The 25,384-nt window shown below is 49.7% G+C and overlaps 1 protein-coding gene across 1 annotated transcript in view; it reads right to left on the reverse strand.

Annotated features, from left to right (window-relative positions):
- The window catches only part of FHAD1 (forkhead associated phosphopeptide binding domain 1), a 124,385-nt gene that overhangs the window by 26,569 nt on the left and 72,432 nt on the right, over positions 1–25,384 (reverse strand). The window contains exons 14-20 of the mRNA XM_078071797.1: positions 18,534–18,604; positions 16,774–16,926; positions 13,645–13,752; positions 13,299–13,406; positions 6,521–6,628; positions 1,990–2,163; positions 147–372 (exon numbers count right to left, since the gene is read on the reverse strand). Coding sequence (XP_077927923.1) covers positions 147–372; positions 1,990–2,163; positions 6,521–6,628; positions 13,299–13,406; positions 13,645–13,752; positions 16,774–16,926; positions 18,534–18,604 — 948 coding nt within the window. The remainder of the gene's footprint in view (positions 1–146; positions 373–1,989; positions 2,164–6,520; positions 6,629–13,298; positions 13,407–13,644; positions 13,753–16,773; positions 16,927–18,533; positions 18,605–25,384) is intronic.

A 25,384-nucleotide genomic window follows, 5' to 3' on the forward strand; every position in this document is an offset into this window, starting at 1 on the left:
GGGAAGAAAATGGTGCCTCCAGGGAAAAAAGGAGCGTTCAAGCGAGGTGCAGCCTTTTCGGGCCCATTAGCAGCCTACTGAGACCCACGGGATAATCAGAACCTGCCCCGAACGCTAAGATTTCCTCAGCTTCTCTTTGGACCGACCTGGATTGCTGTCCTTCAAGGTTGCAATCTCTCCTTCTATTTTTTTATGGTGCTCAGTCACTTTTTGGAGTCTTTCTTCGAGGCTCACGATCGTCTGGGAGTGCTGTTTGATTTGCTCCTTATATTCCCTGATTTCTGTTTCAAATCCGTGTTTCTGTGAGTCCTGTTCTTCCTGGAGGGCCTTCACTGTCTGCTGTTCCAGCTGTATCCGCTCCTCCATGATGAGCTGGGAAAACAGGGACATGATTAGTGTGATCTTGGGAGCTGGGTGTGATGCCAAGGACGACAAAAGCAATATGCCCCTTTTGCACCCACAGGCATGGAACTTGGACCCACCTCAGGGCCTTTGCACGTGCTGTTCCTTCTGCACAGTACTCTCCTCGCCCCCAAGCTCCTTGCACGGCTGACTCCTTCTCATGTTTCAGGTCTCAACTCCAATGTCACCTCCCTCAGAGAGGCCCTTCCTTGACTGCCTGTCTAAAGGAGCAGACCGAGACACTTTCTATTCCATCTTCTGCTTTCATTTTCCGCGATGTGCTTATCACCATCTGAATGATCTTGTTTCTTTATTTCCCATTCCCACTAGAATGTAAGCTCCAGGAGAGCAGAAACTTACTTTTCCTTATTTACCAATGTACCCACAGCACCAGTGCCTAGATCCCTGCCATAGCATCTAGACCTAGATGCTCAATAAGTATTTGTTGAATTAACAAATGAACAATTTTATAAGAAAAAGAGAATGAATTTGTATTTTTTTAAATTTCTTTTTCATTTTTTAAAGTAGGCTCCACACCCAGCATGGAGCCCAACGTGGGGCTTGAACTCACGACTCTGAGATCAAGACCTGAGATCAACAGTCAGACGTTAACCAACTGAGCCACCCGGGAGCCCCAAATTTCTATTTCTTAAAAGCAAAAAGTCCCAATCATCACCAAGAGGTGAGCTGGACCCTTTCCCTCAGCCGCCCTGCCCTTCCTGAGGCTCTTCTCGGGGCTTCTCGATGCCTCATCCTTGCTCCCCTCCTGCTTCTCTGACCACTCCTTCCTTGGCTCTCCTGATGACATCAGACTCCTGCTCCTTATTCCCAGCTGACATGTTGGGCCGCAGCCCCCGATCCTGAAGCTCACACACACACACACACACACACACACACACACACACACACACACTGTTTTAGCGATCATGCCTCCTCTAAATTGAGATGTCTTGTCTTGCCACAGCCTGAGCTGGCCTCTCCAACTCCAGTCTCTCTCAAATTCACTTTGCGTACTTTGGCCAGATGAGTCCTCATTACTTCCTTGCCCACAGACCTGTTGGTTGAATGTATGAATGACGAATGAGTGCAATATTGAGCCCTGATGGTGGAGGGCCTTGAATGCCGAGCTAAATTTTAAAACATTATCTTAAAGTCTGTGGAATAGTCATTGATTACTAAGGTCTGGGGCTGCTCAGTCCTTCAGCCTGATCCTGTGAGGACCCTGTATTACAACATCTTAGAACTCCTGGAGAGAGGGCATTGTAGCCTCAGTTCATTTTTTATTCAAGACCAGTGCTTCTCAATAGAGGGTGATTTTGCCCCCCAAAGGACATTTGGCGAAGTCTGAAGACACTGTGGGTTGACATGTCTGGAGGGAGACTGCAACTGGCATCTAGCAGGTGAGACCTGGGGCAATGTTAAGCATCCTGTGATGCAAAGGACGGCTGCGCACAAGAAAGGGTTAACCAGCCTGGGGCACCAGCAGCACCCAGGCTGAGAGCCCCTGGTCTAAATCGTGAGTTCTCCCAGCGTTGGGATCCTTCATTGAGGGAAAGATTCTCCCGTCCCCGGAAGGCACCAACTCACCATTTTTGTCTTGGCGGTTTCCAGTTCAGCTAACGTTTCATTTAATTTCAGGGTGAGGCTCTCTGCTCTTAGGCTCTCGGCTGCCTTGGTTTTCTGAGTCTCTTCTACCATGGCCAGTGCGTCATTTAATTTATTATTTAAAACATCTTCTTTTTGTACTTTTAAGTCTATTTCCTGGACAAACAGCAAACATCAAATTAACAGAAATTCAAGAATGAATATTTACCCTAGCCACCCCCTGGCCCGGCCCCCCATTTTCAGAAAGGAGGTGAACTCCATTCTGTTATTGTCCCTTTTTCAGCCCGAAGTCCACGCTTTCCCGGGAAGGTTCCAGTTACTATAGAGCTTGCTTTTCTCTCCAGCTGAGACTGTCTCCTGGTGATTTCTGGTCTCTGAGCTCAGTTCTGTCACCTGGAGTGCACTGAGCAAGTTTTATTTCTCTTTTATGAGACAGCCCTTTAAATATTTGAGGAGGGCTGTCATGTCTCTCTCTAAATCTATTTTCCAGGATAAATGTGCTGAGCTCCTTTACCCCTTCGCCACAGGATCTGCCTTCAGCACCCTCCTCCGCATCCCTCCCTGGCTTCGGAGGGATGGCCTCCCCTCTTCCCTCTGGGCTCCGGCAAGGTGGACTCCCCTCGTCATGTCCGTGCACACCTCATCCCTCCTCCTGGATCCACTCTTCCAGCCCTGGACTCCCCAAATTCTACTCTTCTCCAGGAGCCCCTCCTCAGGCCATGCAGAATGTAAGCTTTGTGACTGGTCTTTGGTGGGGGCTTCATGAACTTTATTTATTTGACTTTATTTTTTTATTTTTTTATTTTTTATTTTTTATTTTTATTTTTTTTTTTTTTAAGATTTTATTTATTTATTTGACAGAAAGAGAGCGAGAGAGGGAACACAAGCAGGGGGAGTGGGAGAGGGAGAAGCAGGCTTCCCGCTGAGCAGGGAGCCTGACGTGGGGCTCGATCCCAGGACCCTGGGATCATGACCTGAGCTGAAGGCAGACGCTTAACGACTGAGCCACCCAGGCGCCCTGACTTTATTTTTTTAAAAAGATTATTTATTTGAGCAAGAGAGAGAGAGAGAGAGAGCATGAGCAGGGTGGGGGAGGGGCAGAGGGAGAAGCAGACTCCCCACTCGATCCCAGGACCCCGGGATCATGACTTGAGCTGAGAGGGCAGATGCTTAACTGTCTGAGCCACCCAGGCGCCCCTACTTGACTTTATTTTTGAAGAGCGGTTTTGGGCTCACAGCAAAATTGAGAGGAAAATACAGAGCTCTCTTATATGCTCTCTCCCCTCCATTGTGCGGGATCATCAACATCCTGCACCAGATGGTACCTTTGTTCCAACTGATAAACCTGCGCTGACACATCACAGTTACCAAAAGTCCGTAGTTTATGCTAGGGTTCACTCAGTGCTATACACTCTACGGGTTTGAACAAATGTATAATGACACGTATCCACCATTATAGTATAGTACAGAGTAATTTCACTGCCCTGAAAATCCCTTGTGCTCCATCTAGTCATCCCTCCCCTCCACCAACCCCTGGTCTTCGGTCTCCATAGTTCTGCCTTTTCCAGAATGTCACAGACTTGGAATCATACTGTAGGCGGGCTTTTCACAAACATTATTTCATCCAATGTAAAATAGTAGTTGATGAGATGTAGTGCTGGGTCTTCTCAGCCTCTGTTGCTGGCAGGATAAACTGGTAGGACCTTTTATTTGGGAACGTGTATCAAGAGGCTGAACATGTTTACACCCTGTGACCCAGCGATTCCACTTTTGGGAATCTATCCTAAGGACATAACCGCACACATTCGCGAGGACTGACGTGCAGGGCTGTTCAGCCAAGCATTTTTTCACTCGAGTGGAAAGTGAGAAACAGTCCCAGGGCCCAACCACAGGGGACAGGTCAATAAATTGGGGTCCACCCAACGCAGTGCAAACCCTGCTCAGCTGTCCGTGGCAGGTCGTGGAAGAATGTTCCATGCCATAGAGACATTTTGGTAATGTATTCAGTTAAAATACAGCACCCAGGTCAGTGTGCACAGTGTAACAGGGTAAATCACTTTGTAACAAATGGATGTTTGTGGTGTCTGTAATAAGGATCAACGTGTAGATGGTCTGGGAGGAAGCCCATCAAAATGTCACTAGTGGTAACTCCGCTCAGTGGAAATCATCGGCAGTTTTTTATCTTCTTCTGAATGATTTTCTATAAATAGTTGCTCCTTTTATAATTGGGAAGGGAAACGGATTTAAAAACAACAAGAAAAATCCATTTTCGTCATGTGATTCCTGTAAGCCTCACCGGGGAGCCACTTCGTTCTCTGCGTATCACCACTGAACTCCATCTGATTCTATTTCGGGGCCTTCACATCACCGTGACTGTTGAGAAATCCCAGTGCAGTGCAGACCACGTGCAGCCCTGGCCAGAGAAGGTGCTCACCAGGGACGCGGGCAGGCATCCCACGGAGCCGCCTGTCACCTGCAGCGAAACACTCCAGCTGTCCCCGAGAATCCACAGCAAACCAATGGTTTCTTTGATGGGCCGCGAAGCTGCCCAAGGGCAGAACGCACTGCCAGGCGTCTTTGCTCCTTGCCAACCGCTCAGCCTCTTTGACCCAAGGACAGGACAACAAAGTTGACTGTGCCCCCGGGTCTGGATTTATTTTTCTTCTCCCCGCTCTCCTTTCTTTGTGCCCATTGCTCTTCTGTGTATACGAGTAAAACAGCATGTGAATAAGCAATTCTATGTCTGGGTGGTTCTTTGACCTTGCCCTTCCTTGGTATTTCCTGGTACATGGGGATTTCCTGGGGAGGGGTCCTGTTTCTCCTTGTCCGGTGTGATGCCCCCCGTCTGCCTGGAGGGCAGTCACGAGACCTCGCCCTCTGATGTCACTGTTGTTTTCCCTGAGGCTGTTGAGGGTGTTGAATGCACAGCAGAGTCCTCTATCTGATGATCCTTAGGACAGATTCTCTCTGGGTTGAGTACCGAGAATGGCTCAGTATCCACGAGCCATCAGTTCACTTTGATCCAGAGAATTGTGCAGCCCCCTGAGCCCTCCCTTTCGCTGTAACTGTTAGAGTAAAAACTGACCGTTTGTTGATTTCACTGATACACGTTTTTTTATTTTTTTTTATTTTTTGTGGGGTTTTTTTTGGCATTAGTCTCATCCCTGATCCATTTGATGTCCTCACTAATGTACTTTAAAAATGTTAATGTCTCCTTTCCTCCTGCCCCGAACTGAAGTGTTTTATGGAAGATCCATGGTGAATCGTTTGGGGAAACAAGGCTGTGTGTGAACAGATTGCGCCCCTGGGGCTCTGTGGGCCCGCAGTGTCTGCCCGCCCTCCCTCAGTGCACCAGCCTCGGCTGACAAGCCCTGCATCATTTCCCCCCGACTCTGGTCTGCCTTCTCTGGGCACGCTCCAGTTGGTTAAGGTTCCTCTTAGGAAGCCGTGCCTGGGACTGATACGTCATGCAGATGTGGTTTACTGATGCCCATCTCTCTGGGGCAGCGGTGTTCCAAATGCACCAGCACCACGTGGGGCTGCTTGTTAAAGATGCAGATTGCTGAGTCCACCCCCTTGACGGTGAATCTGAATCTCTGGGGGCAAGGCTCAGGAAATGGGCATTTAAACACCGCCCCCTCAACCCTGCCTCAAGTGATTCTATGCATGCTAATGTTTGGGAATCTTGTTTTAAAGAAAGTGATCTCAGATTGATGTGAATAGACGCAAAGACCTTTTTCGTCCCATCTGGTCTTCAAAGTCCTCTGAAATTGTGTTTACCTGCATTGAAATTTAACCCCCTATTGTCAGGGTGTGTGTTGAATCCCTTGCCTTGACTTTTTCGATATTAGCCATTGTGTGTGTGTGTCCCTTGTACTGTTGGGACCCAAGAGGAGTGAATTCTGTCTTACAGCATGGAGGTGCCTAAGACAGGGTCCCATCAACAACCTGTCTGCTCCTCCCAGGAACAATCATCAGTGCGGTTTGACTGGGCAGGTCGTGGTACCCACGGGGACAAGTTCGGCAGAGACGCTGCTGTCCAGGTGATGGGAAATTCAGGCATCCCTCTCCTGACATCCCCTCTGTGACCCCCAGCAGCTGAGGCCACACACTGTTCAAGGATAGTAGGGAGAGGAGGGGGACAGTGCGGGGTTCGGTTCTGCCCCTCCACATCCCAGCTATGAGCTCATAATAATAATAATAATAATAATAATAATAATAATAAAATAAAAGGAGCCGACACACAGAGCATTCACTGAGTGCTAGACACTTTCCTCTGCGTTTTATGAGCTTGTGAGCAATCAAGCCTCACCACTCGATGGGGCTGATCTATGGGCATTATCTGGACTTCATAACTAGGGAAACGTAGGCACAGGGATGGTAAGACACTTGCCTCAGATTGCATGGGCAGAAAGCGGCAGAGGTGGGATTCGAACCCAGACCGCCTGCCTCCAGAGCCCTGCTCTTAACCGTGCTGGGCGTCTCCGTGTCTGCTCCTCTCTGAGACTCTTACCTCTTTCTGCTTGGTTATGTCGTTCTCCAGATCTTGCACCTTCTTCTTTTCCTTCTCTATGGCCTCTTTTGCTTTGTGTTTCTCGTAGGCGAGGCTGCTTTCTGAAATCTGGAAGTCAGGGACAACTGGTTTGAGGGAGTGTACGCGAGGAAGGAAGGGAAGGGGCACCATGAGGGAAGCCAGGATTAGTAATTGCCCAGATCAGTGAGTCAGGGCTTGGGAATAAGGGCTCAGGGAACAGGATGCTCACGGGAGAGAGGGGTGGGAGTCTTGGCATGCCCGCCATGGCGGCGAGAACCTGAAGGTCATATCTGTTTGTCACCGCATAAAAGAGAGGGTTATTCATCGTTCAGGATTTCGGGGCTGTGTTCAGGAAGTGACGTGCTGGTGAGTGTTCGGGTCAAGGCGTTTGGCACTGAGCCACTAATTGAACTGGAATGTGGGCCCTCCTTTGGGAAGTACCTGGCTTCTTGGGAGGTGGGGCAGGAGAGGCAAAGTGGAGGGGAGACACCTCCTGTCCCAGCAGACCTGACACACCTGTGGCTTCAGGCTCTCTCCAGCCTTCAAGGGCTTGGGTCCAAAAATTGATGTCCAGGACCATTTGGAACTGAGAACATGTAGCCCGCGGGTCCAGTGACATGGAGGTGGGGATTGAGGACCAGCCTCACCTACACAAGCCCCAGGAGGTACACAGTGCAGGGGGGTTGGAAAACTCAATTTGCAGCTTGGAATCCTTGCGGTGATGCTCCCATACAAACACAAAGTTCACAGAAAAATATTTTAAATATATGCATGTATGCATAGACAAGGGCCTGAAGAGATGTGTACTGAAATGTAAATACTGGTTATTTTGGGGGATTGGGATTATGGCAATTTACATTTCCTCTTTTCGCTGGTCTGTATCTTCTATATTTTCTTGCGTGAACATACATTATTTGGCAAAAAGAAAAATGACTGCAAATTGTCCTAGGGAATGCGGTGCTGGGGGGTAAGACGAAGCTTTGGGGCTGCGTGGCCCTGGAGAAAAAGTCTTTCCAACAGTCCTGCCATCGGAGCATATGTCTGCGGTCGCCATCCCGCCTGCCCTGCTCTGCACAGGCCTCCAGCCCCACCTGGGCTCTGACTCACCTCCCTGCACGAGCTTGGCATTTGCCTGCTGCCATGTCTGCTTAAGATTGCCCAGCCCCCACCCTGCCAGTCGGAAGAGGCTGCTGGCCCCCTTCTGCGTGCCCCGTGGGATTCTGCGCCGCTTGGCGTGTCGCAGTTGAAAATAATGATGACACTGACTCCTCTTGAAATGCTTGCAACACGAGTGCTGGGCACCAGGCACTGAGCGCATTTGTGCATCTCATCAGCAAACCCCCAGAACGTCTGCCCAGCGAGCTGCGTTCTGCAGGTGAGGACATGGTGGCTGTCACCGAGGCAGTAAGGGGACGGATAATGTACAGAGGTCACACCACCGGGGAGTGGCGGTGCACGCTGGGACACCAGCGCCCTGCCCTAACCATATGGCCACTCGGCTTCCGGACCTTGACTTATGTGTCATCCTGATTAAAACCCCACCCTCCCCGGAGGCAGAGACCTGCTTCTACGCCCATACTTAGTCGGGCACCGTGTCCACCGCACCACGGCGGGAGCCAGCGCCTCAAGACCCCACTCCTGGCCCATCTGTATAAGGGACACTCTAGGCACAGCTGCTAAGTTTGACCTCACTCCCTGCACGGGCTGACACAGTCCCACTGCCAAGGTCTTTGCTGGACTGTCTGCCCCCCCCCCCACCTCATTGGACCCACACCATCCTCCCCACCCCACCTGGACGCTGACCTCACCTGGGCAGGTACTTCATAATGAATACACTGACTCCTCACGACAAACGTCTAGGGTGGTTCTGCCACTACACCGTTACAGATGGGGGCACAGAGATGGCAAGGCACTTGCCCAGGGTCAAACAGCATGTTGGGGTAGAGCTGGGATTTGAGCCAGAATTGGCACTTTTCGCCTACCAAGCTTTCCTGCTTCACCGCCTTTGCGTCTCCCTCTGGCTTTCTTCCCCGGACCCCTCATCTGGCTTCTATCTTGTTCCAGCTTTGTTTCCTTCCTCACACCGCTGCCCCTGTCCCTCCGGCTAAGGGAGGTCCCTGTCCCCTGCAGCTGGGCCACTTTACCCAGTGGCATTTTCTCCCCCCCCCCCCCAGATGTTCCCTTCATGCTCCTTCTCCCCTCCAGGTCTCACTCAAGTGTCACCTCCTCAGAGAGGCCCTCCCTGCCTGGGGCCACTCTCTAGCCCACCCCTTTGATCTTCGCTGCAGGCTTGTGGCCCTGGAGTTCTCGTGTGCCCCTGGGTATGTGGTGTCTGTCCCTCAGCCTAGAGTGGAAGCTCTGGGAGGACTGTGCACTGTGGTGTCGCCAACGCCCAATAGGGCCTGGCCCATGCTAGGCGCTCGGGAAGCACTTGTGGGTGGATGAATGGAACAGAAATGAACAATTCATGGAGTCAGTACTCTGTTTCTGGGAGTTCCCTGAGGGCCAGCCCACGTCGGTGCCCCCTGCGGCCTTGGAGCCCAGCTCACGGAGCTGCCACCACAGGTCACTGAGTTCTCGCCCTGGCCTCCAACTCCTTCTTTGACTTCTTGCGGGGAGGGGGGGGCGGTTGGGGTGTTTGGGTTAACCTGAGTGACATCCCTCCTCTCAGCCTTAGGCCTGCCTTCCATGACTGCTCCAGGCCGGTGTGGCTGGTGGAGGTGGCTAGAGGTGGACGTCTCCAGCACTCCCCAGGCATGGCGCTCGGGCCTGCCCAAACCATTGTCACCCTCTCCCTGAGGGTGCACTTCTCATCCGCTCCGGATCTCCGGCACTTACTCGTGGGACTGCTATGCGAGCCTGTCATGTACTGGTCTACGCCATCTTACTCCACAACTGTTTGTGTCTCTATAAAAGATCTATGAAACCAGGAGACCAGAGCTGGGAGCGAGTGTTTTTCTACGGCGCCCGTGCTGGGTTGTGTCATAAATACCTTTCTGTGAGGAGGAGGGGGGTGCTGGCTGAGGGACTGACCCAGACCCCAACCCAAGGGTTCTCTCCTGGAGCGCATCTCTCTGCCTTCGGTGGCTGGGCGGGGAATCTACATGCAAGGTGCAGGTCTAAGTCCTCTGTCTATATTACTCATTTAATCCTGCCAGGCAGGGGCTGTTACCATGCCCATTTTACAGAGGAGGCAACTGAGGCCCTGGAGGTTAAGTGACCTGCCCTAGGTCATACAACTAGTGAGTTGTACTCGACATTGGCCACTTCCCACGGAAGTGCCACCCAGCACCTGCCCACTGGCCTGCCATATTCTCCACTGGGGCGTAGAACCATGGCCTCCTGTCTGGCCTCAGAGCTCCTTCCACAGGGGTTTTGGCTGCCATGGCCCATTTATCTCTCTGCTCCTCATACCTCCTTCTGTTGGGTCAAGTGGTTCTCCAGATCTTGAACTCTTCTCCTCTCTGTCTCTAAAGCTTCCTTTGCTTTCCTTTTCTCATGGGCCATGCTGCTCTCCAAAACCTGAAAATCAACGACCAGTCTTTTCGGTTGCCTGCGCATTTCGGGCGGGGAAACTGCTCATTCTGGCCATACCACTAATAGTGGTAGCAGCTCCCACGCTGGGGGGTGGTGAGTATCCCTGCTGGGGCCCACGGCCAGCACGTCACACACAGTGAACCCTATCACGGTGACCCTAGCGGACGAGTTAGTGGCCCCAGTTTGTAGACAAGGAAGCTGAGGAACAGAAAGGTGCAGGAGGCCCAGGGGTCATGCAGTTTGTTGTAGGTGAGGTCAGGATTTGAGCCCTGTGCAGAGGACGGCCCATGGCCTGCATCCGGAGGCCCTCGGCAGGGAGCACGTGAGCAGAGGGAAGCGGGTCTGTCTTATTTTGGAGCCAGAGCTCTTATCACTGCGCCAGGCAGTCGCTCTGATAAGGAGAAGAATCTCATTAATAATGGATATCCTATTATTAAAATAAATCTCCTAAAGAGAACCAGGTTTCAAGATGCGGACAGTGTATTGAACTCATGAGCCGCAACACCAATTTCTAGAAGGGGTGGGGGTGGACCTCACACGTGGAGCTCGGAGAGGGCGTATGGGGAAAAATGTGGTTTGGTACTCGTGCTCAAGGAATTTTATTTAGGAAGTAAATGGCTAACACCAATCGCAAAGGATAGAAATTGCCCACAAGGCCCCTGTTTCTAGTCCCTGCAAGAAAGGGCACGTGAGCTTTCAAATGGGTTGAGTTCTAAGCACCAGCTTGACAGTAAGATGTCTGGAACTTGGAACACGGTTTCCATTATAACCCGTGGGTAGGGTCCCAGAGATTAGCCTGCCCAGATGAGCCTGGCTGAAATACTATTTTGTAGTGAAAAGTCATTAAAAAAAAATCCCAATAGCAGCCCTAACGAAAGCAGAAGAACAGTAGCATCATGGGAGTTGGCACACTGCTTTTGAACATTTGGTGGGGGGGGGTCGGGGTTTCCTGTAATTTGTGGAAGAGACTCCCAAGCACTTTCCAGTGACTTAGGGTCAGCTCCGCTGCATCTGATCTCGCATCTATACTCACGACTTTGCTCTCGGCAGCTCCTTTGCAGCCGAGAGGGGCACTAAGGGGAAGATCGTCTTTGCATGACTTGACACGCACGGGCCCTGGCCCCCTCCGCCGCTCTGCTCCCAAGTTCCCAGGCAGGTAATGGGAGTTCACCTCTAACGTTACCTCAAAACTCGCATTATGGCCTAGCATTCTGTTGCCCTTAAAGATTCATCTGATAATGTGGCAGAAAGCCTAATAAAAAGAAAAATCAAAGAACCATTTGAGGTTGATTAAAGTCTGTGCCTGGGACTTTTTATCTCAGATTTCCCCATCAAGAAACCACAGAGAGGTTCTGCTGGGAGAGGTAGGCTGCCGTTTTCCTAGGCTTGGGGTGACCCGGCCACAGCTCCTCCCCTGCAGTGAGGCTGACCCCATCACGCCTTCTTCCTTAAATCTCTCTCCTGAAGTCCCCCATGACCTCGACATCTCTAAATTCAAGGGCTGCCCCGGGCCCTCGAGCTGAGCTGTTGACCTCTCGGTGGCATTTGGCCTCCGTGAACCCTTGGGAGACTCTGCTCCTCGTCAGCACCCCTGGAGAGATAACTCAGAGCCAGGCCTCCGTGACACTGTTTACACAGGCCGCCAAGCACAGCCATACAGGTGACCCCAGGTGACACCCGGCACATAAACATCTTCCCTCCTTGGATCAGGTGGGACCGCACAGGCTCTGCCCGGCCCGCCTCCTTGTCTTTCTGGCAGCGGTGGGTGGGCGAGGACTTCCCTCTGGGCAGTGAGGATGGGGAGGGGGCCGATAGGGAGAGAAGGGCTTGTGAAAATTCTAACAGCTACACTGACCGAGCAGCAATTCTGGGTCAAATGCTTCACTGTGCATGACCGCTGACCCTTGCAGCCACCCCAAGAGGAGGAGGGTCCTGAGCGAGCTGCCGAGGCCCGTAGGTCGTCCAGCCAGGATTTGCACCTGCTTCTCACGTGGCTGCAAGGCCTGCACTCTTCACCCCTCTGTGCTGCCTCGGGGTGCAAGAGCTCATGATAACAGTATGTGAAAAAGACTCCGAGGTCCAAGGGTGACCACAAGGCAAGCTTGAGCCGACGATGTCATAGAGCACTCCCCAAAGTTGGTTTGGGAGCGTCAGTACAAGTGCAAAATCTTCAACAGGGGAGCAGAATCCTGCCCTGGGCCACCATGGCTGGAGAACCGGGGCCGATTCTGGCCGCCGCACTTTGGGAAGAAAACAGAGCAGGGGTTGCAAACTCAGATGTCTACAGGGGCCAGACAGGTGCCAGCAAGGAAGTGGGCTGCGTTGAACGCAACAGGGAATGGTGGGGACGGTGGGAAATCCCTGCTGCTTGGTTGAGCTCCCATCCACTTCTGCCAAGTGGAAATGGGGCCAGATTTTCTGACTTTTCAGGAGAGGATGGAAATCTGGATTTTTAAGTAAATGTTATGAATTCAAAATAAAATACTCGGGGGCCAAACGTAACATGTCCCCAGGCCCTTTTCAGCCACTGAGCTGCTAATCTGTGCCTTCTGGAGAACAGAGCAGGCCAGAGGAGGGGACCAAGGCCAGGCTCCAGGAGAAACAAGGGCATATTCGGGTCTGGAAAGGAGCAGATGTCTCATTTTCAAGCCTTTAAAAGGTTATTATGTGGATGAGGAGGTGGACAGGTCTTGCAGGGGCCTGGGAGGCCAGTGGCGGATTGATGCTCTTCTGGGAGAAAGAGTTTGCTTGTGCTCAACCTAAAAGAAGAACTTTCTGCCAGCCCAAGGCATCACCACTGGGTTGGACTGCCCTGGCCTGTACAAAATTCCTTGATGGTGGAGCTGAAGGCTGGATGATTTTAGGATGTTGTTGGGAGGACTGACACAGCCCTGAAGTCCCAGGACCCTGTACCTCCTTCCCGTCTATGCTTTGGGACACAGTCTCCATGCAGAAGACGCTGTGTCACCAGCGCCGACTTGTCTCTCAAGTTCTATGTCTGCATGTTTACAATTTTTCCAACTGGCTGTCAAAGTTACGACTCCAGGGCTCTCTCCTTGAGCCCCACTGCTTCCCAGAGTAGCCTAACCCTCCCAAGGACAGATCACGGTAGGAAAGCTCTGCCACGCTCTACCCCCATCATCCGTGGTTCAGAACTCACTTCCACATGGCCCGCAAGCCGGACTTGGGCTCGAGCTGACTGTCTCCCCCAGCTGCATACCTCCTTCTGGCGGGTTAAGCGATTCTCCAGCTCTTGGACTCTGGTCTGTTCTTCTTCTAATGCTTCCTTCACTCTGTTTTTCTCTTGGGTAATGCTTTCCTCCCAGACCTGCAATCCAATGGCCACTGTTTAATAGACATAGTTACCATGGCAGGAACCTGGACTCTGTGCCAGGAACTACACCGGAAGCCCTTCGCTGCTCACCACAACCCCACGGGGGAGACTGGGCAGCCAGGAGCAAGGGATCCGGAGTGGGCAGGCTCAGTTCAGAGCCCCAGGTTGGTCCTCCCTGGGTGCGTGACCTTGATTTGGGCTCAGGACGACTCTGTCTCCCCCAGCAGCATACCTTCTTCTGGTAGGCTAAACGATTCTCCAGCTCTTGGATTCTCTTCTGTTCTTCTTCTAAAGCTTCTTTTGCTCTGTTTTTCTCTTGAGTAATGCTTTCCTCCAAAGCCTGAAAGTCAATGACTGCTGTTTAATAGACATAGTTACCATGGCAGGAATCTGGACTCTGTGCCAGGCACTGCACGGGCTAGCTCTTTACTCCTACAACAACCCCATGGGGGAGACTGTGGGGAGCGAGGAGCAAGGGATCCAGAGCGGGCAGGCCCAGATCAGAGCCCCAGGTTGGGCCTTTCCAGGTGCATGACCCTAGGAAGGTGAGAAGCGATAGAAGCTTCAGTCTCCCTATCTGTACAATGGGGACAATAATAGTGCTTCCTGCATTGGGTGAATGTGAGGGGCAGATGAGAGGCTGAACACAGACCACTTGGCACGTGATCACCGTTCATTAATAAGGGTCAGTCATTTCTTCTGTGATCTCTATTTTGCAGAGGAGGAAACAGACTTAGAGGGACTAAGGAATCTATCAAATTTGCTAGCAAATCACATGAGCAGGGATTCGAATCCTGGTCCATTTGACTCGAGAGCCTGTTTTCTAAGCCAGGGTTTGGCTAACCATAGCCTACCAGCCAAATCTGGCCTGCTGTCTGCATTTTGTAACTCAAGTTTTATTGGAACACTTCCTTGCTCACTGTTTGTAGATTGCCTATGACTGCTTTTGCACCAAATAGCAGAGCTGAGCAGTCATGACAGAGCAGCGTGGCCCGCAAAACTGAAAATAAATACTATCTGGCTCTTTATGGAAAAAGTCTGCTGACCCTGATCTAAATCATGAGTGTGTGCACAAGTTAAGTGCATGTTGTTAACATTTCATAACAAAAAAGGATTAGCTTGATAAAGCAACCTAGAATTTCTTACTTTTCAAACAGTCCTCAAATGAGTCAGGATTCATGAGAAGGAGTTTAATTAATGAATTTTGACACATGTATTTTTAGAAAGGGTGGGGGTGATGGTGTCTTATGGTGCAAGGAAGGTTCATTTAAAATTGGGACCCCCGCAGGGCTCCTGGGTGGCTCAGTCAGTTAAGCGTCTGCCTTCGGCACAGGTCATGATCTCAGGGTCCTGGGATCAAGCCCCGAGTCAGGCTCAATGCTCAGCGGGGAGTCTGCTTCTCTCTCTCTCCCTCTGCCCCCTCCCCCGGTTTGTGCTCTATCTCTTTCTCAAATAAATAAAATCTTTAAAAAAATAAAAATAAAATTGGGACCTGTGTTGTTAAGTCTCGGACAGTACTTTCAGCTGAGTCCCTCGGGTCAAGTTGATCTACCAAGTGTCTGGTGAGTGATGACCCTCAATGGGATAATAATGACCATGAGCAGGGTACCGTCTGGGTGGGTACCTGATAGTGCTTTCTCCTCCTCGTGCGGTGGTGTGCACTGAGGTTCATTCTGTTTAAAAGGGATTTGCAAGGCTGGCTTCAGGATCTTGTCTGCATCAGGATCGAGGTTATAAATGGGCATCTGGGAGGCCCAGGCTGGTGCCCAAGTTGGCATTGAACCCAGTGGGGCCGAAATACTGCACACCCGCAGTGGAAAAAGTCAACCCCAAATTAAAAGTCAAATAAGACATTTGGAAAGGGAGAGGGTAATCAGGGAGGAGCAAGGAAGCAGGTGGAGAGCTTTGTGAGGACTTTGAAGATTTCCAGCTCTTTCTGGTTTTGTTTTCCTCTCTTGAATGACACTGGCTTTTCCCAAGTCGAACTGACCTTCAAAACGGGCTCCCCTTGATTTAAGGCTATTGTTAATACTGCCTTCAGGGGACCACATGCAATTTTTAGTGTTCCCTTTTTAGTCTTTTCCTTCATAAAAAGCAGAAAGGGGCAAACAGAAGAAGAGGTAGAAGGAGGAGAGAGATTTCTTGAGATAACTGGGCATGAATCAGAGGCTGAACGAGGCAGAGAGGTCTGCAGAGCTGGTGCGTGTGACAGGGAGGGGGGGGTCCAAGCCAGAAGTCACGCAGCTGCGACTGAGGAAAGGTGGAGAGGGTGTCAGGTGCAGCCCTCCTCAGGGGAGCAGGGGGGTCCAGCAGATCTGGGGCTGTGGTCTCCAGGTGGGTGGGAGCCGGGACAGCGAGCCGTGGTTCTCAACCATGGCTGCATATTGGGAACCACCCAGGAGCACTTACAGTCCCAGCCACACCCTCACCGCAATTAGAGCTGAACCTGGGGATGGGGGTGGGAGAAGAGGGGCCAGGCATTATTAGGACCTTTTAATCTCCTAAGTGACAAAAGGGCAGCCAAAGTCATGAGCCATGGATCTAGGGTGGTGGCAGTGAAGTAGTTAAAAATTCATGGCAGTCCCTGAATATCAAAAAGAGCCAACTCTTGGACAAAGATGAGAACCGGTTCATTAAATGCTGTTTCCTGGCCTTCTCCAGAGATTCTGATGTAGTGGGTCTGGGCTGGGGCCTGAGAATCTGTATTTTTAACAAGTGTCCAGGTGGTGCTTATCAGGTAACTTTGGGAAAACCTTCCTCCAAGATTTGCTGCTGAAAATGTGGTCTGCAGACCTGTGCTCTCAGCCCCAGCTGGGAGCTGGTTGGAAATGCAGAATGCCAGTTTCTGCCCCCAGACCTTCCCGAGTCAGAATCTGCATTTTAACAGCCTCCCCAGGTGCTTCCTGGGCACCTCTAAGTTTGAGAGGTGCTGCTGCAAAGTATCTTGTAACTGGCTTGGTTTTTAGAAAAGTAAGTAGCAATCTTGGCTATTTGTTTCCTGTGATATGTATCAAGAGAGAGCAGAAGACGAAAATAATGTGAAGTTGGTCTTGCACGTACTTAAGAGACGGTCGGTTACGAACCAGGACCGGCAGCAATGACTCGAACTTGGTAAATCGACTGTGGTATCTGAGCTAATAAGGTACCATTTCCAGGAATTTCAATAACTTTACTGTTTCAAATTGAGTTTTAGAGTTCAAGCTTCATGTTAATTCCTCCAACATTACTCACCTATTTAATTAATTTACTTCCATAGCATCAAACAAGGAGTTGCTGAGATTTCTCCTCCCAAGTACATGCCCTCAGAAAAGGCCATTCTATCAGTTTCCAGGAGTAAAGAAAACGACGGGGACCACCTTACCGCCTTCTCTTCCATCAGCCGTTTGATTCTGGCTTTTAGTTTCTCCTCTTGCTGCAGCCTGTCCTCATTCAGCTTCTCCTTCTCTGCCAGATGCTCCCGCAGCTTCTCTTGCATGAACGACTGCTGAGTTTCCTGAGAACTGTGGATCTTGATCTGAAACGAGAGGAAAGGAAACTGAAGCTGATGAGGGGGAAACAGGACTAATTAAAGGAGTCATGTCAACATTTTTCTTTTACAAGTTCTTTACCTTTGGGGGTACAAAGGTTTACACAAAACTTTCTTAAAAACACAGAAAAACTATGCTTAGCCTAGTTTCTGGTAGTGAAGCAGTAGAGTAGAGCAGATAAGAACTCAGACTCTCGATCTAGATAGAATCTCAGCTCTACTTCTTTCTAGATGCTTCTTCATTTAGAAAATAAGGATAATAATGGTATCTGCCTCTTCGAGTAAGGACTGAGTGAGAGCGTGATGGAAAGCTTTTAGCACAGTGCTTAGCACAGAGTAGGTGCTCAGTTAATGGCAGCTAGAATTATTAGTTATTATTTGCTGAGTGGAAGAGAAAAAGCAGTGAGCTAGGGTCAGAAGGCCTGAGGTTTTGTCTTGATTCTTCCATCAACTAGCTATGTGACATTGAAATAATCACCTGCCTCTGAGGCTCTATATTCATATCTGTAAAATAAGAAGAATGGACTAGATCAGGGGTTGACAAAGTGCTGTCTACAGGCCAAATCTGGCTCACTGCCAATCTTTATAAATAAAGTTTTATTGGAACAAAGCCACGCCCATCATGCTCATTCATTTGCATATTGTCCTTGGCTGCTTTTACTCTACAGCAGCAGTTGAGTAGGTGTGATAAACGCTATATAGCCTGCAAGCCTAAAATATTGACCATCTGGCCCTTTGCTTTAGGAAAAGTCTGTCGACTGCTGGACTAGATGGTCTGTGGGGTTGATCATGATGGTGGTCCCAATACTTCACCCTCTCTCCACCATGTCTTTGGCCATGTACCTTGCAGGGACCACCCATATGCTGCTTTGACACTGAACTCAGCCATGTGACCTACTTTGGCTAATGGGATGTTAACACAGCAGAGAATTGAAAAGCTTTCCATGACTGGGCTGCTTTTTCTCCTGTACCTCCTCATCGCCACGGGAACATGGCCAGGCTAGCCTGTTGGAGGATGAGAGACAGGTGGAGCGGAGCATAGCTCCTCCAGCTGAGGCCGGCCTAGACCAATCAAGGCCAGCCAACAGCCAGACACTTGGGCAAGCCTGTCCAGGACAGGTGTACCCACCTAGTGGCTGACCCCAGACATGTGAGCAGTGAACAATAATTGTGGAATGCCACTAAAGTTTTGTAGGTGTTTATTACAAAGCCTTGTTATGGCAGTAGCTACCAGAGTGGTACAATCCCTAAGGATCATTTGCCTCTAAAATGTGGACATTACGTAACTTCTGGTAATCCTGCTCCCCATATTGTGGGTAGCTGTGTATTTAATAAGCATAATTCTCAAGATCTGATGGCATTTAAATCTTTCTGATAATTTTGACAGAAGACAACAAGCATCCTGTCTTTGCCCTTGCCCTCCTGGGAGATTTCAGCCACCCTGTTTGAATCTTTTTGTGTCAAGTGGAGATATCATATCACATCTTGGAGAATGTGGACTGACTAGTTAACAGAGAAAAAACAGGGTTAAAATGCACAGTGCTATATAAACGCCAAGGAGGAGCTGAAATGAACTTTCAAAGTTAAAATATTACCTGAAGTTCCTGGGTTTGGCTTGTAATTTTTTTATAATATACCAGAAGATATTCCAGGTACAAAGACAATCCTTGAAAAGAGAAGCAAGAAGGTAAGTATCAATTCGATTCACCTCCTTTGCTTTCCAAATAATGTTGTAACAGAGCTTGTTCGCAGGTGGATGCGGGTGACATGGCCCCCCCATCAAGAAGACATGAGTTGCCATCCAATGTGTCTTTTTAAAATGGTTGGTCAGCCTTAAATGGGCTCAAATCCAGTTTCTTTTTGAAGGTGGAAAATGAAACCCATCAACAGAGCACCTGTTGCCTAAATGTCCCCTGTGTGCAAAGCCATGAGCTGAGTGTTGGGGGGGGCAGGGGATGCTATGAAGCTATTTCTCAAGGTTCAGTCTGAGGCACAGGGTCTAACTGTCTGATGGGAAATAGGCAGTGGCTCTATGTAACATGTAAGTGACTGCTGATGGAGTGCGGGAGTGTGAGAGTCTCAGAGGAGGAGAGGTCATTAGCCTGGAGGGATCATAGGAGGCTACTTGGCCAAGGAGCTACTGGGCATGGGCACTGCTGGGTAGGCAGAATTCAGAGTTGGAGGGGAGGGCATTTCTGAATGGAAGATGTACATGCCAGGCTACATGGTGGCCGCCAAAGATACCCACGTCCTAGTCTCTGGAGCCTGTGAATGTTACCTTATGGGGCAGAGGGAACTTTGCAGATGTCATCAGGTTAAGGACCTTGAGATGTGGGGGGTTAGCCTGGATTATTGGGTGGACCCAGTATCATCCCATGGGAGGATCTGACTCCAGACAGACGGAGGACAGGTGATGTGAGAGAAACAGAGCCTGGAAGATGCTGCGCTGCTGGCTCTGAGGATGGAGGAAGGGACCACAAGCCAAGCTCTAGAGACTGGAAAGGCAAAGAAATGGATCCTTGCCTGGAGCCTTCAGAAGGACCCAGCCTCGCTGACACACCCTCACTGATTTCAGGCTTTTGGCTTCCAGGACCGTACGTGAATAAGACACTGCATTTGTGGCACTTGTGAGAGCAGGCGCAGGAAACTAACACGGGGGAGGGAGGGGGGAGGGGAGGCAGATGGGGAGCTAGGGAAAGGCAGCGCCTATCCCGTGAGGATGCTGCGCTTAACTGGGCCGCACGGATGGTGCGAGGCAGGGCGCGGAAGGTTGGGTCAAGTTGTGGCGGGGTTACAACAGTAACCTACAAAGTGCAGACCCGATTTAAACATCTCTGAAGTGTTCCGAGCATGTGCTGTGTGCCCGGCTCTCTGCCAGGCGGTCAGTGCATCACCCCACTGTATCACCTGATCATCCCCCTGTGTGACAGGTGAGGCAGCTGGGCTCTGGGACCTGTGACAGCCAAGCGCCACAAGGCTGGCAAATGGCCCAACCGGGCCTTGGGCTCAAGTCAGCGTGACGCCGGTGTCTGAGTCACTGTGACTTCAGTTGCCGATGGAGCAATGAACTGCCCTGATGAAGAGTGTTTTGTTGTTTTGCTTTTTAAAACAATTTTTCAGAAAAATAGCCGGGATGGATTAGAGGCGAAGGGACTAGCAGGGTATCCTAACTGAAGCTCTACTGATAGGTGGGGCTAGGCAATTCTTTGTTGGGGGGGGGCGTCCTGTACACTGTAGGATGCCAGGAGCACCTTCTGCCCCAGCTGTGACAACCAAAATGTCTCCAGACATTGCTGGGTGTCTCCCAGTGGCCAGATCCCTTCCTGCGAGTTAGAGGCTGAGAGCCCACGGACGTCCAGTCTTCAGTGCTGAAGTTCTAAAAGAGGGTGGGAGAAATGGGGATAAAAAGGAGAGAGAGAAAGCTCTTTCTAGGGGTTGGATGGTGGCCCCACTGTCAGACAGAAGAGACAGGTTGGGTGGTGTGGGGGCTGGGGAGAAGGGAGGAGCCGCCAAGCTCGTTTTCAGACAAGTGGAATTTGAGGTACTGGAAGGACTGTCAGGAGGGTGGTCGGCAGAGAGCAGGAATAGCCCGGCCCACCCATGGTCTTTGTGAGATTGGGAAGGTGCAGCCTTCTTCCTGGTGGATGTGCCCCGGCCAGGGGTCCCACCTGCTGCCATTCCTGGCAGCATGGATGTGGAGGTGTCCCCTTGGCCACTGCTGCCATGGGAGGGGTTGTTGAAGCACCTGGATGGAGACTTTCTTCGTGAGAAAGGAGACAAGAGAGAGGGGAGGACCACCGACTGCATTGGAGGAGACACTCGGGTAGGGGCAGGAATAGGTGAAAGGGGCTGCTGAAAACAAATGGAGAAGGTCAAGAGATGGGCAGGGTATGCCAGTCCCAGGAGAGCCAAGGGGTGAGAGTGTTTCCAGGAAGAGATCCAAGAGCTTTGGGTGCACCAGCGAGAACACAGGCTGGAGAAAGATGGTGGGCCTGTCAGTGCAGGAGGGCTCCGTGTCAGTTACATGCAGGGGCAAAGCAAGGAGGCAAAGACAGAGCAGGACATTTGCAATGAAGACAGAGGGCGTAACACACTTCCTCAAGATCATAGGTGGGACAGGAGAGTCAGTAGTAGAAAAAGAGCTAGAGATGCAGCAGGTTCCAGGGAAGGATTGCCCTCTTGAGAGGCGTGTTTGATGGCAAGAGGAGGAATAAGGGGGAGAGAAAGGCTGTAGGTGCCAGAGAAGGAAGTCATAATTCCAGACCTTGTGCACAGGCTCCCTGGGAAGGGACAGCGAAGGGGAGACACGGGGAGGGGAGGGAGGGAAGGGCTGCATCTGGAGAAAGCAGTGAGAATACAGTGGGAATTTGGAGGGAAAGGAGAAAAGACAGTCGAGAGAGAGAGAGAGAGAGAGAGAGAGAAAGGAAGAGAGCTGAATATGTTGATGCCTGGAGCCTTGATCCCTGGCAGTGCAACTTTCAGAGAATTTCCAGCATGCAAGAGTAGAGCAGTAATATTATAATAATAGCTATCGAGTATTAAGAACCTGCCGTGTGCCAGGCACCATGCCAGGAGTTTTACACGTGATACTTTCTCATCGTTATAAACAACCCAGCAAGGAAATGTGTTTGCATTTGTAGGTGAGGCAACAGAAACTCAGCAAGGTTGAGGTACAGAGCTGGTTAAGTGGTAGGATCAGAATCCAGACCTCAGTCTGTCACTCTCTTTCAAGTGACTGGGTGGCAAATATGAAGGGTGCATCAGGAGAGGTGCTCTGTGAGGATATCAAGATGGCAGGCATCGGGGGAGGTGGCCTGGGTGATGTTGGCATGAACTTTAGGAGCACATGGATTTGGGGTGGCTAACTTGGGATTCAATCTGCGACCCAGGAACCCAAGGGGAAGGAGCAAAGCATGAGTAGGATTCAGAGAGGATTAGGGAGAGGAAGGACTCAAGAATGTTGAAGGGGAAGAGGGAGAGTGCGATCACGTGTCTGGGTTCGATGATGAGCTGTAATCATAATAGGATTTCTCTCTTCTTGAGAAGCAATTCTTCATTATATTTCTGGTTACAAAAGTTATGTGTCTCTTATACAAATCCAAACATTATAGACATCCATGACGTGGAAAGTGTTCACTGCTCTAGCTTCCCGGGCCGGCACACAGTAGGTCTGCAACAAATAGTTGATGAACGACCAAGTGAAAGCAAAGGTCCTGTGTAATCCCACCATGCTGGATAATGCTCCCAACACTTGCATGTCTTTTTCTTCAGAGTTTTCTTTTGGTTGGATACTGATACTTAGAAATGGGAGCACACTATGCATATTGTATTACAACCTCCTTTTCTCATTTAAAAATGCTGCGTATTTTGGATATCTGAGAAAGAGTGATTTTTCTATGCATGCTGGGAAGCCTTTTATTTGTAACAAAGTCTTGCAGAAAGAGAGACAAACAACTGACCTTGCAAGAAAAAATGCAGTCCGTCCTTTCCTTTATCAAAAGAAGCCGAGAAACCAGGCAGGAGGAGTGGGGACTAACTTTCAAGGTCCCTCTTTAGACATTTTACATCTTCCCAGCTGGACCACACAGCAAATCCTTCACCAGTCAGGTCTTTAGTGGCAACACGAACCTTCTGGGTCCCTTAGGATGCTAGCCAACAATACTTCAAATAGTTCCCCTTTACATTACTCGACCTGCATTCCCCTGGGGGATTTATTTCAGGATTTACAAACCTAGCTGTTAGGTGTGCTTTACCTCTTAGGACAGTATTGGAAAAGGCAGGTGGTATGGTAGTTAAGAGTAGGGGCTTGGCGATCAGAGGGATCTGAACTGAATCCCAGATCTACCACTTGGCTGTTGGGACACTCGGCCCATTGTCATGACTCTAGGAAGGAGACCTGGGAAGGGCTCTTTTGGGTGCAACCCAACTGACTGCTCATGGCTAAGAAAATCCCGTTTGCTGCCAAGTGGAGATGGGAGGTTGCACGTCAAGTTACCTCAGTGTGAATAAATCAAGCTGTACGGCCTATACATATACCTATCTGACCCATGTTTAGGTCAAATTAGGTCAACAAATATTTCAGGTTGGCGATCATGGCAGCTTCTGTTTATTAAGCCTACTGTGGCCCAGGCTCCATGATTGGTGCATGCATCTCAGTGTTTAATCCTTACAACATCCCTATGGGATCTTAGCCCCATTTTATGAACAGGAAAACAGGGGCGCACGGAAGTCAAGCAACCTGCTCACACAACTAATAAGTGCACAGTTGAGATCCAAACTTTGGCAGCTGGTCTCCAAAGCCCATGCTCAGAACAATTCTGCTGGGGAATGCAAATGAGCCTTCAGAGAGGCTCATCAGAGAGGCAGCTCACCTTGGGGAGTGAGCACTCTTAGCTCTTTCTTTGCCCAAGTTGATGACAGAATCTGTCCTCTAGGAATTGGGCATGTACCTGGTACCTCTCTGGATCTTCAGAGAGAGTGTGGGGTCACAGGAAAAAAAACACAGGTATTAGGATCACAACGACTTGTTTGACTCCTGACCTTACCAGGTACCAGCTGTGTGACCTTGAGCAAGTTTCTTAATGCACTGAGACTCAGTTTCCTTACCTGAAAAATAAAGACAATAATAGTACCTCGCTTATTGGGATATGGGAGGATAAAAGTATACAACGCCTATAAAACGTCTAACACAGTGATAAGCTCCCAGGAGGAGCTTAAATAAACCATGGTTCCCACCCTTCTCTCGGGAACTGGGGACACAGAGGCCTTTAGGAGTGTTTGTGGATGGCGGTGAATGACTGGCCTCAGTTATGTGAAGTACCTTCAATCTCCTTATCATGCTGGAATACTCACAAAAGTGGTTTTTGAGACATTTTCTTCATTTCTAAAATGAGGATAACAGTACCTGCCTCACAGAGTTGTTGTGAGGATGAACTGAGATAATGTATGGAAATGCTTGGAATAGCATCTAGAATAGAAGTGCTCAGTAGTGAATGATGACCACCACCATCATCATCATCACCATCATCCTCCTCCTCAACATTACCACCATCGCCATTTGATCACTACCATGATTGTCATACTTATCACCATTATCCTCTACTACCACCATCATCATCCTTAGCACCACCATCCTCCCCACCATCATTGTCGCCATCACCATCACCATCCTCCCCACCATCATCATCATCATCCTTCCAACCATCATCGTCATCCTCCCCACCATCATCATTATCCTCACCATCATCATCATCATCACAACCATCATCATCATCATCACCACCATCCTTACCATTATCATCATCATCATCCTCACCACTGTCATCATCATCACCACCATCATCATCATCCTCACCATTTTCTGCATCCTATCACTACCATGGCAGCTGCCATCTGTGTGTAGATGGTTCTGTGTTAGGAATGAGGTATACAGTAGTACTTACCACAGAGAATACAGGGAATTCTCTAGCTCATCCCTTTCTTTTAGTCTTTTGGGACCTTGCCATAATACTGCTTTTACTGGAAGAGAAAAATACCTTTGCCATCAACTTCTCCTGCCGAATGAATGAGGGATGGGCCCTACTCACTGACCTTTCTGTTATTACCCTCCATGCTTCCTCTTTGACTTCTCTGAACCAAGTAGTTGTAATTACAGAATATAGTCTGTGTTTCCCCCACAGGTGTTCCACAGAGCATTATTCCAAAAGATATTAGATGCAGGTGAGGACAGCAAAAAAGGAGAAATATGTTTTGGGAACACTGCATTCTTTATCCCATTTTTCTAGATCCATAGTGCATATTAGTATAGGAGGGACTCTGCGCCTGAGATGGCAGGTCTGAGAAATGTTGCCTGAAATGACTCTTTGTCAGTCTTTCTGGAATTGCTGGCCTGAAACTTAACTCTATAATCCACATTTCTTTATGAAAACATGTATGACTAGATTTATGGACATAAGCTACAATGACTAAAATGGTCTTGGACATGGGGAGGGGATGGTACACACATGGCTTGGCCCCACTATTGCTAGGATAGAGATGACGGTCTTTGTTTTAGTTCTAATCTTGAAGAACAACTAGCACTGTGATCCATGTGTTACCTGATTTCATGTTTGCTCAAGATTGCCAACATTACCACAGTAACACTGGGATTGGGGAGCCACTGGGTGGTCCGGAGAAGACCAGCTCCCCTCTTTGTGCTGTATATGATGGGCAGGCAGTTATAGAAGTTAAACTTGCTTTTGTTTTTGCTTTTGCCTTCTTTTTAAAAGAACTTTACACCACCTTCAGGACTACTTTGGAGAAATCATGGCTAGGGATGTTGAATAATCAGAGTTGAAAATCACTCCTCTATTCTCATTTATTGCTATAAGAATGTCAAAGTCATTCTATGAAGGGTGACTTGGCAAGGTGTAGCAACAATCTCCAAAATGTCAGAGTTCCTCAAGGT

The sequence above is a fragment of the Halichoerus grypus genome, chromosome 5 (assembly GCF_964656455.1).
Source record: "Halichoerus grypus chromosome 5, mHalGry1.hap1.1, whole genome shotgun sequence".
NCBI classification, from domain to species: Eukaryota; Metazoa; Chordata; class Mammalia; order Carnivora; family Phocidae; genus Halichoerus; species Halichoerus grypus.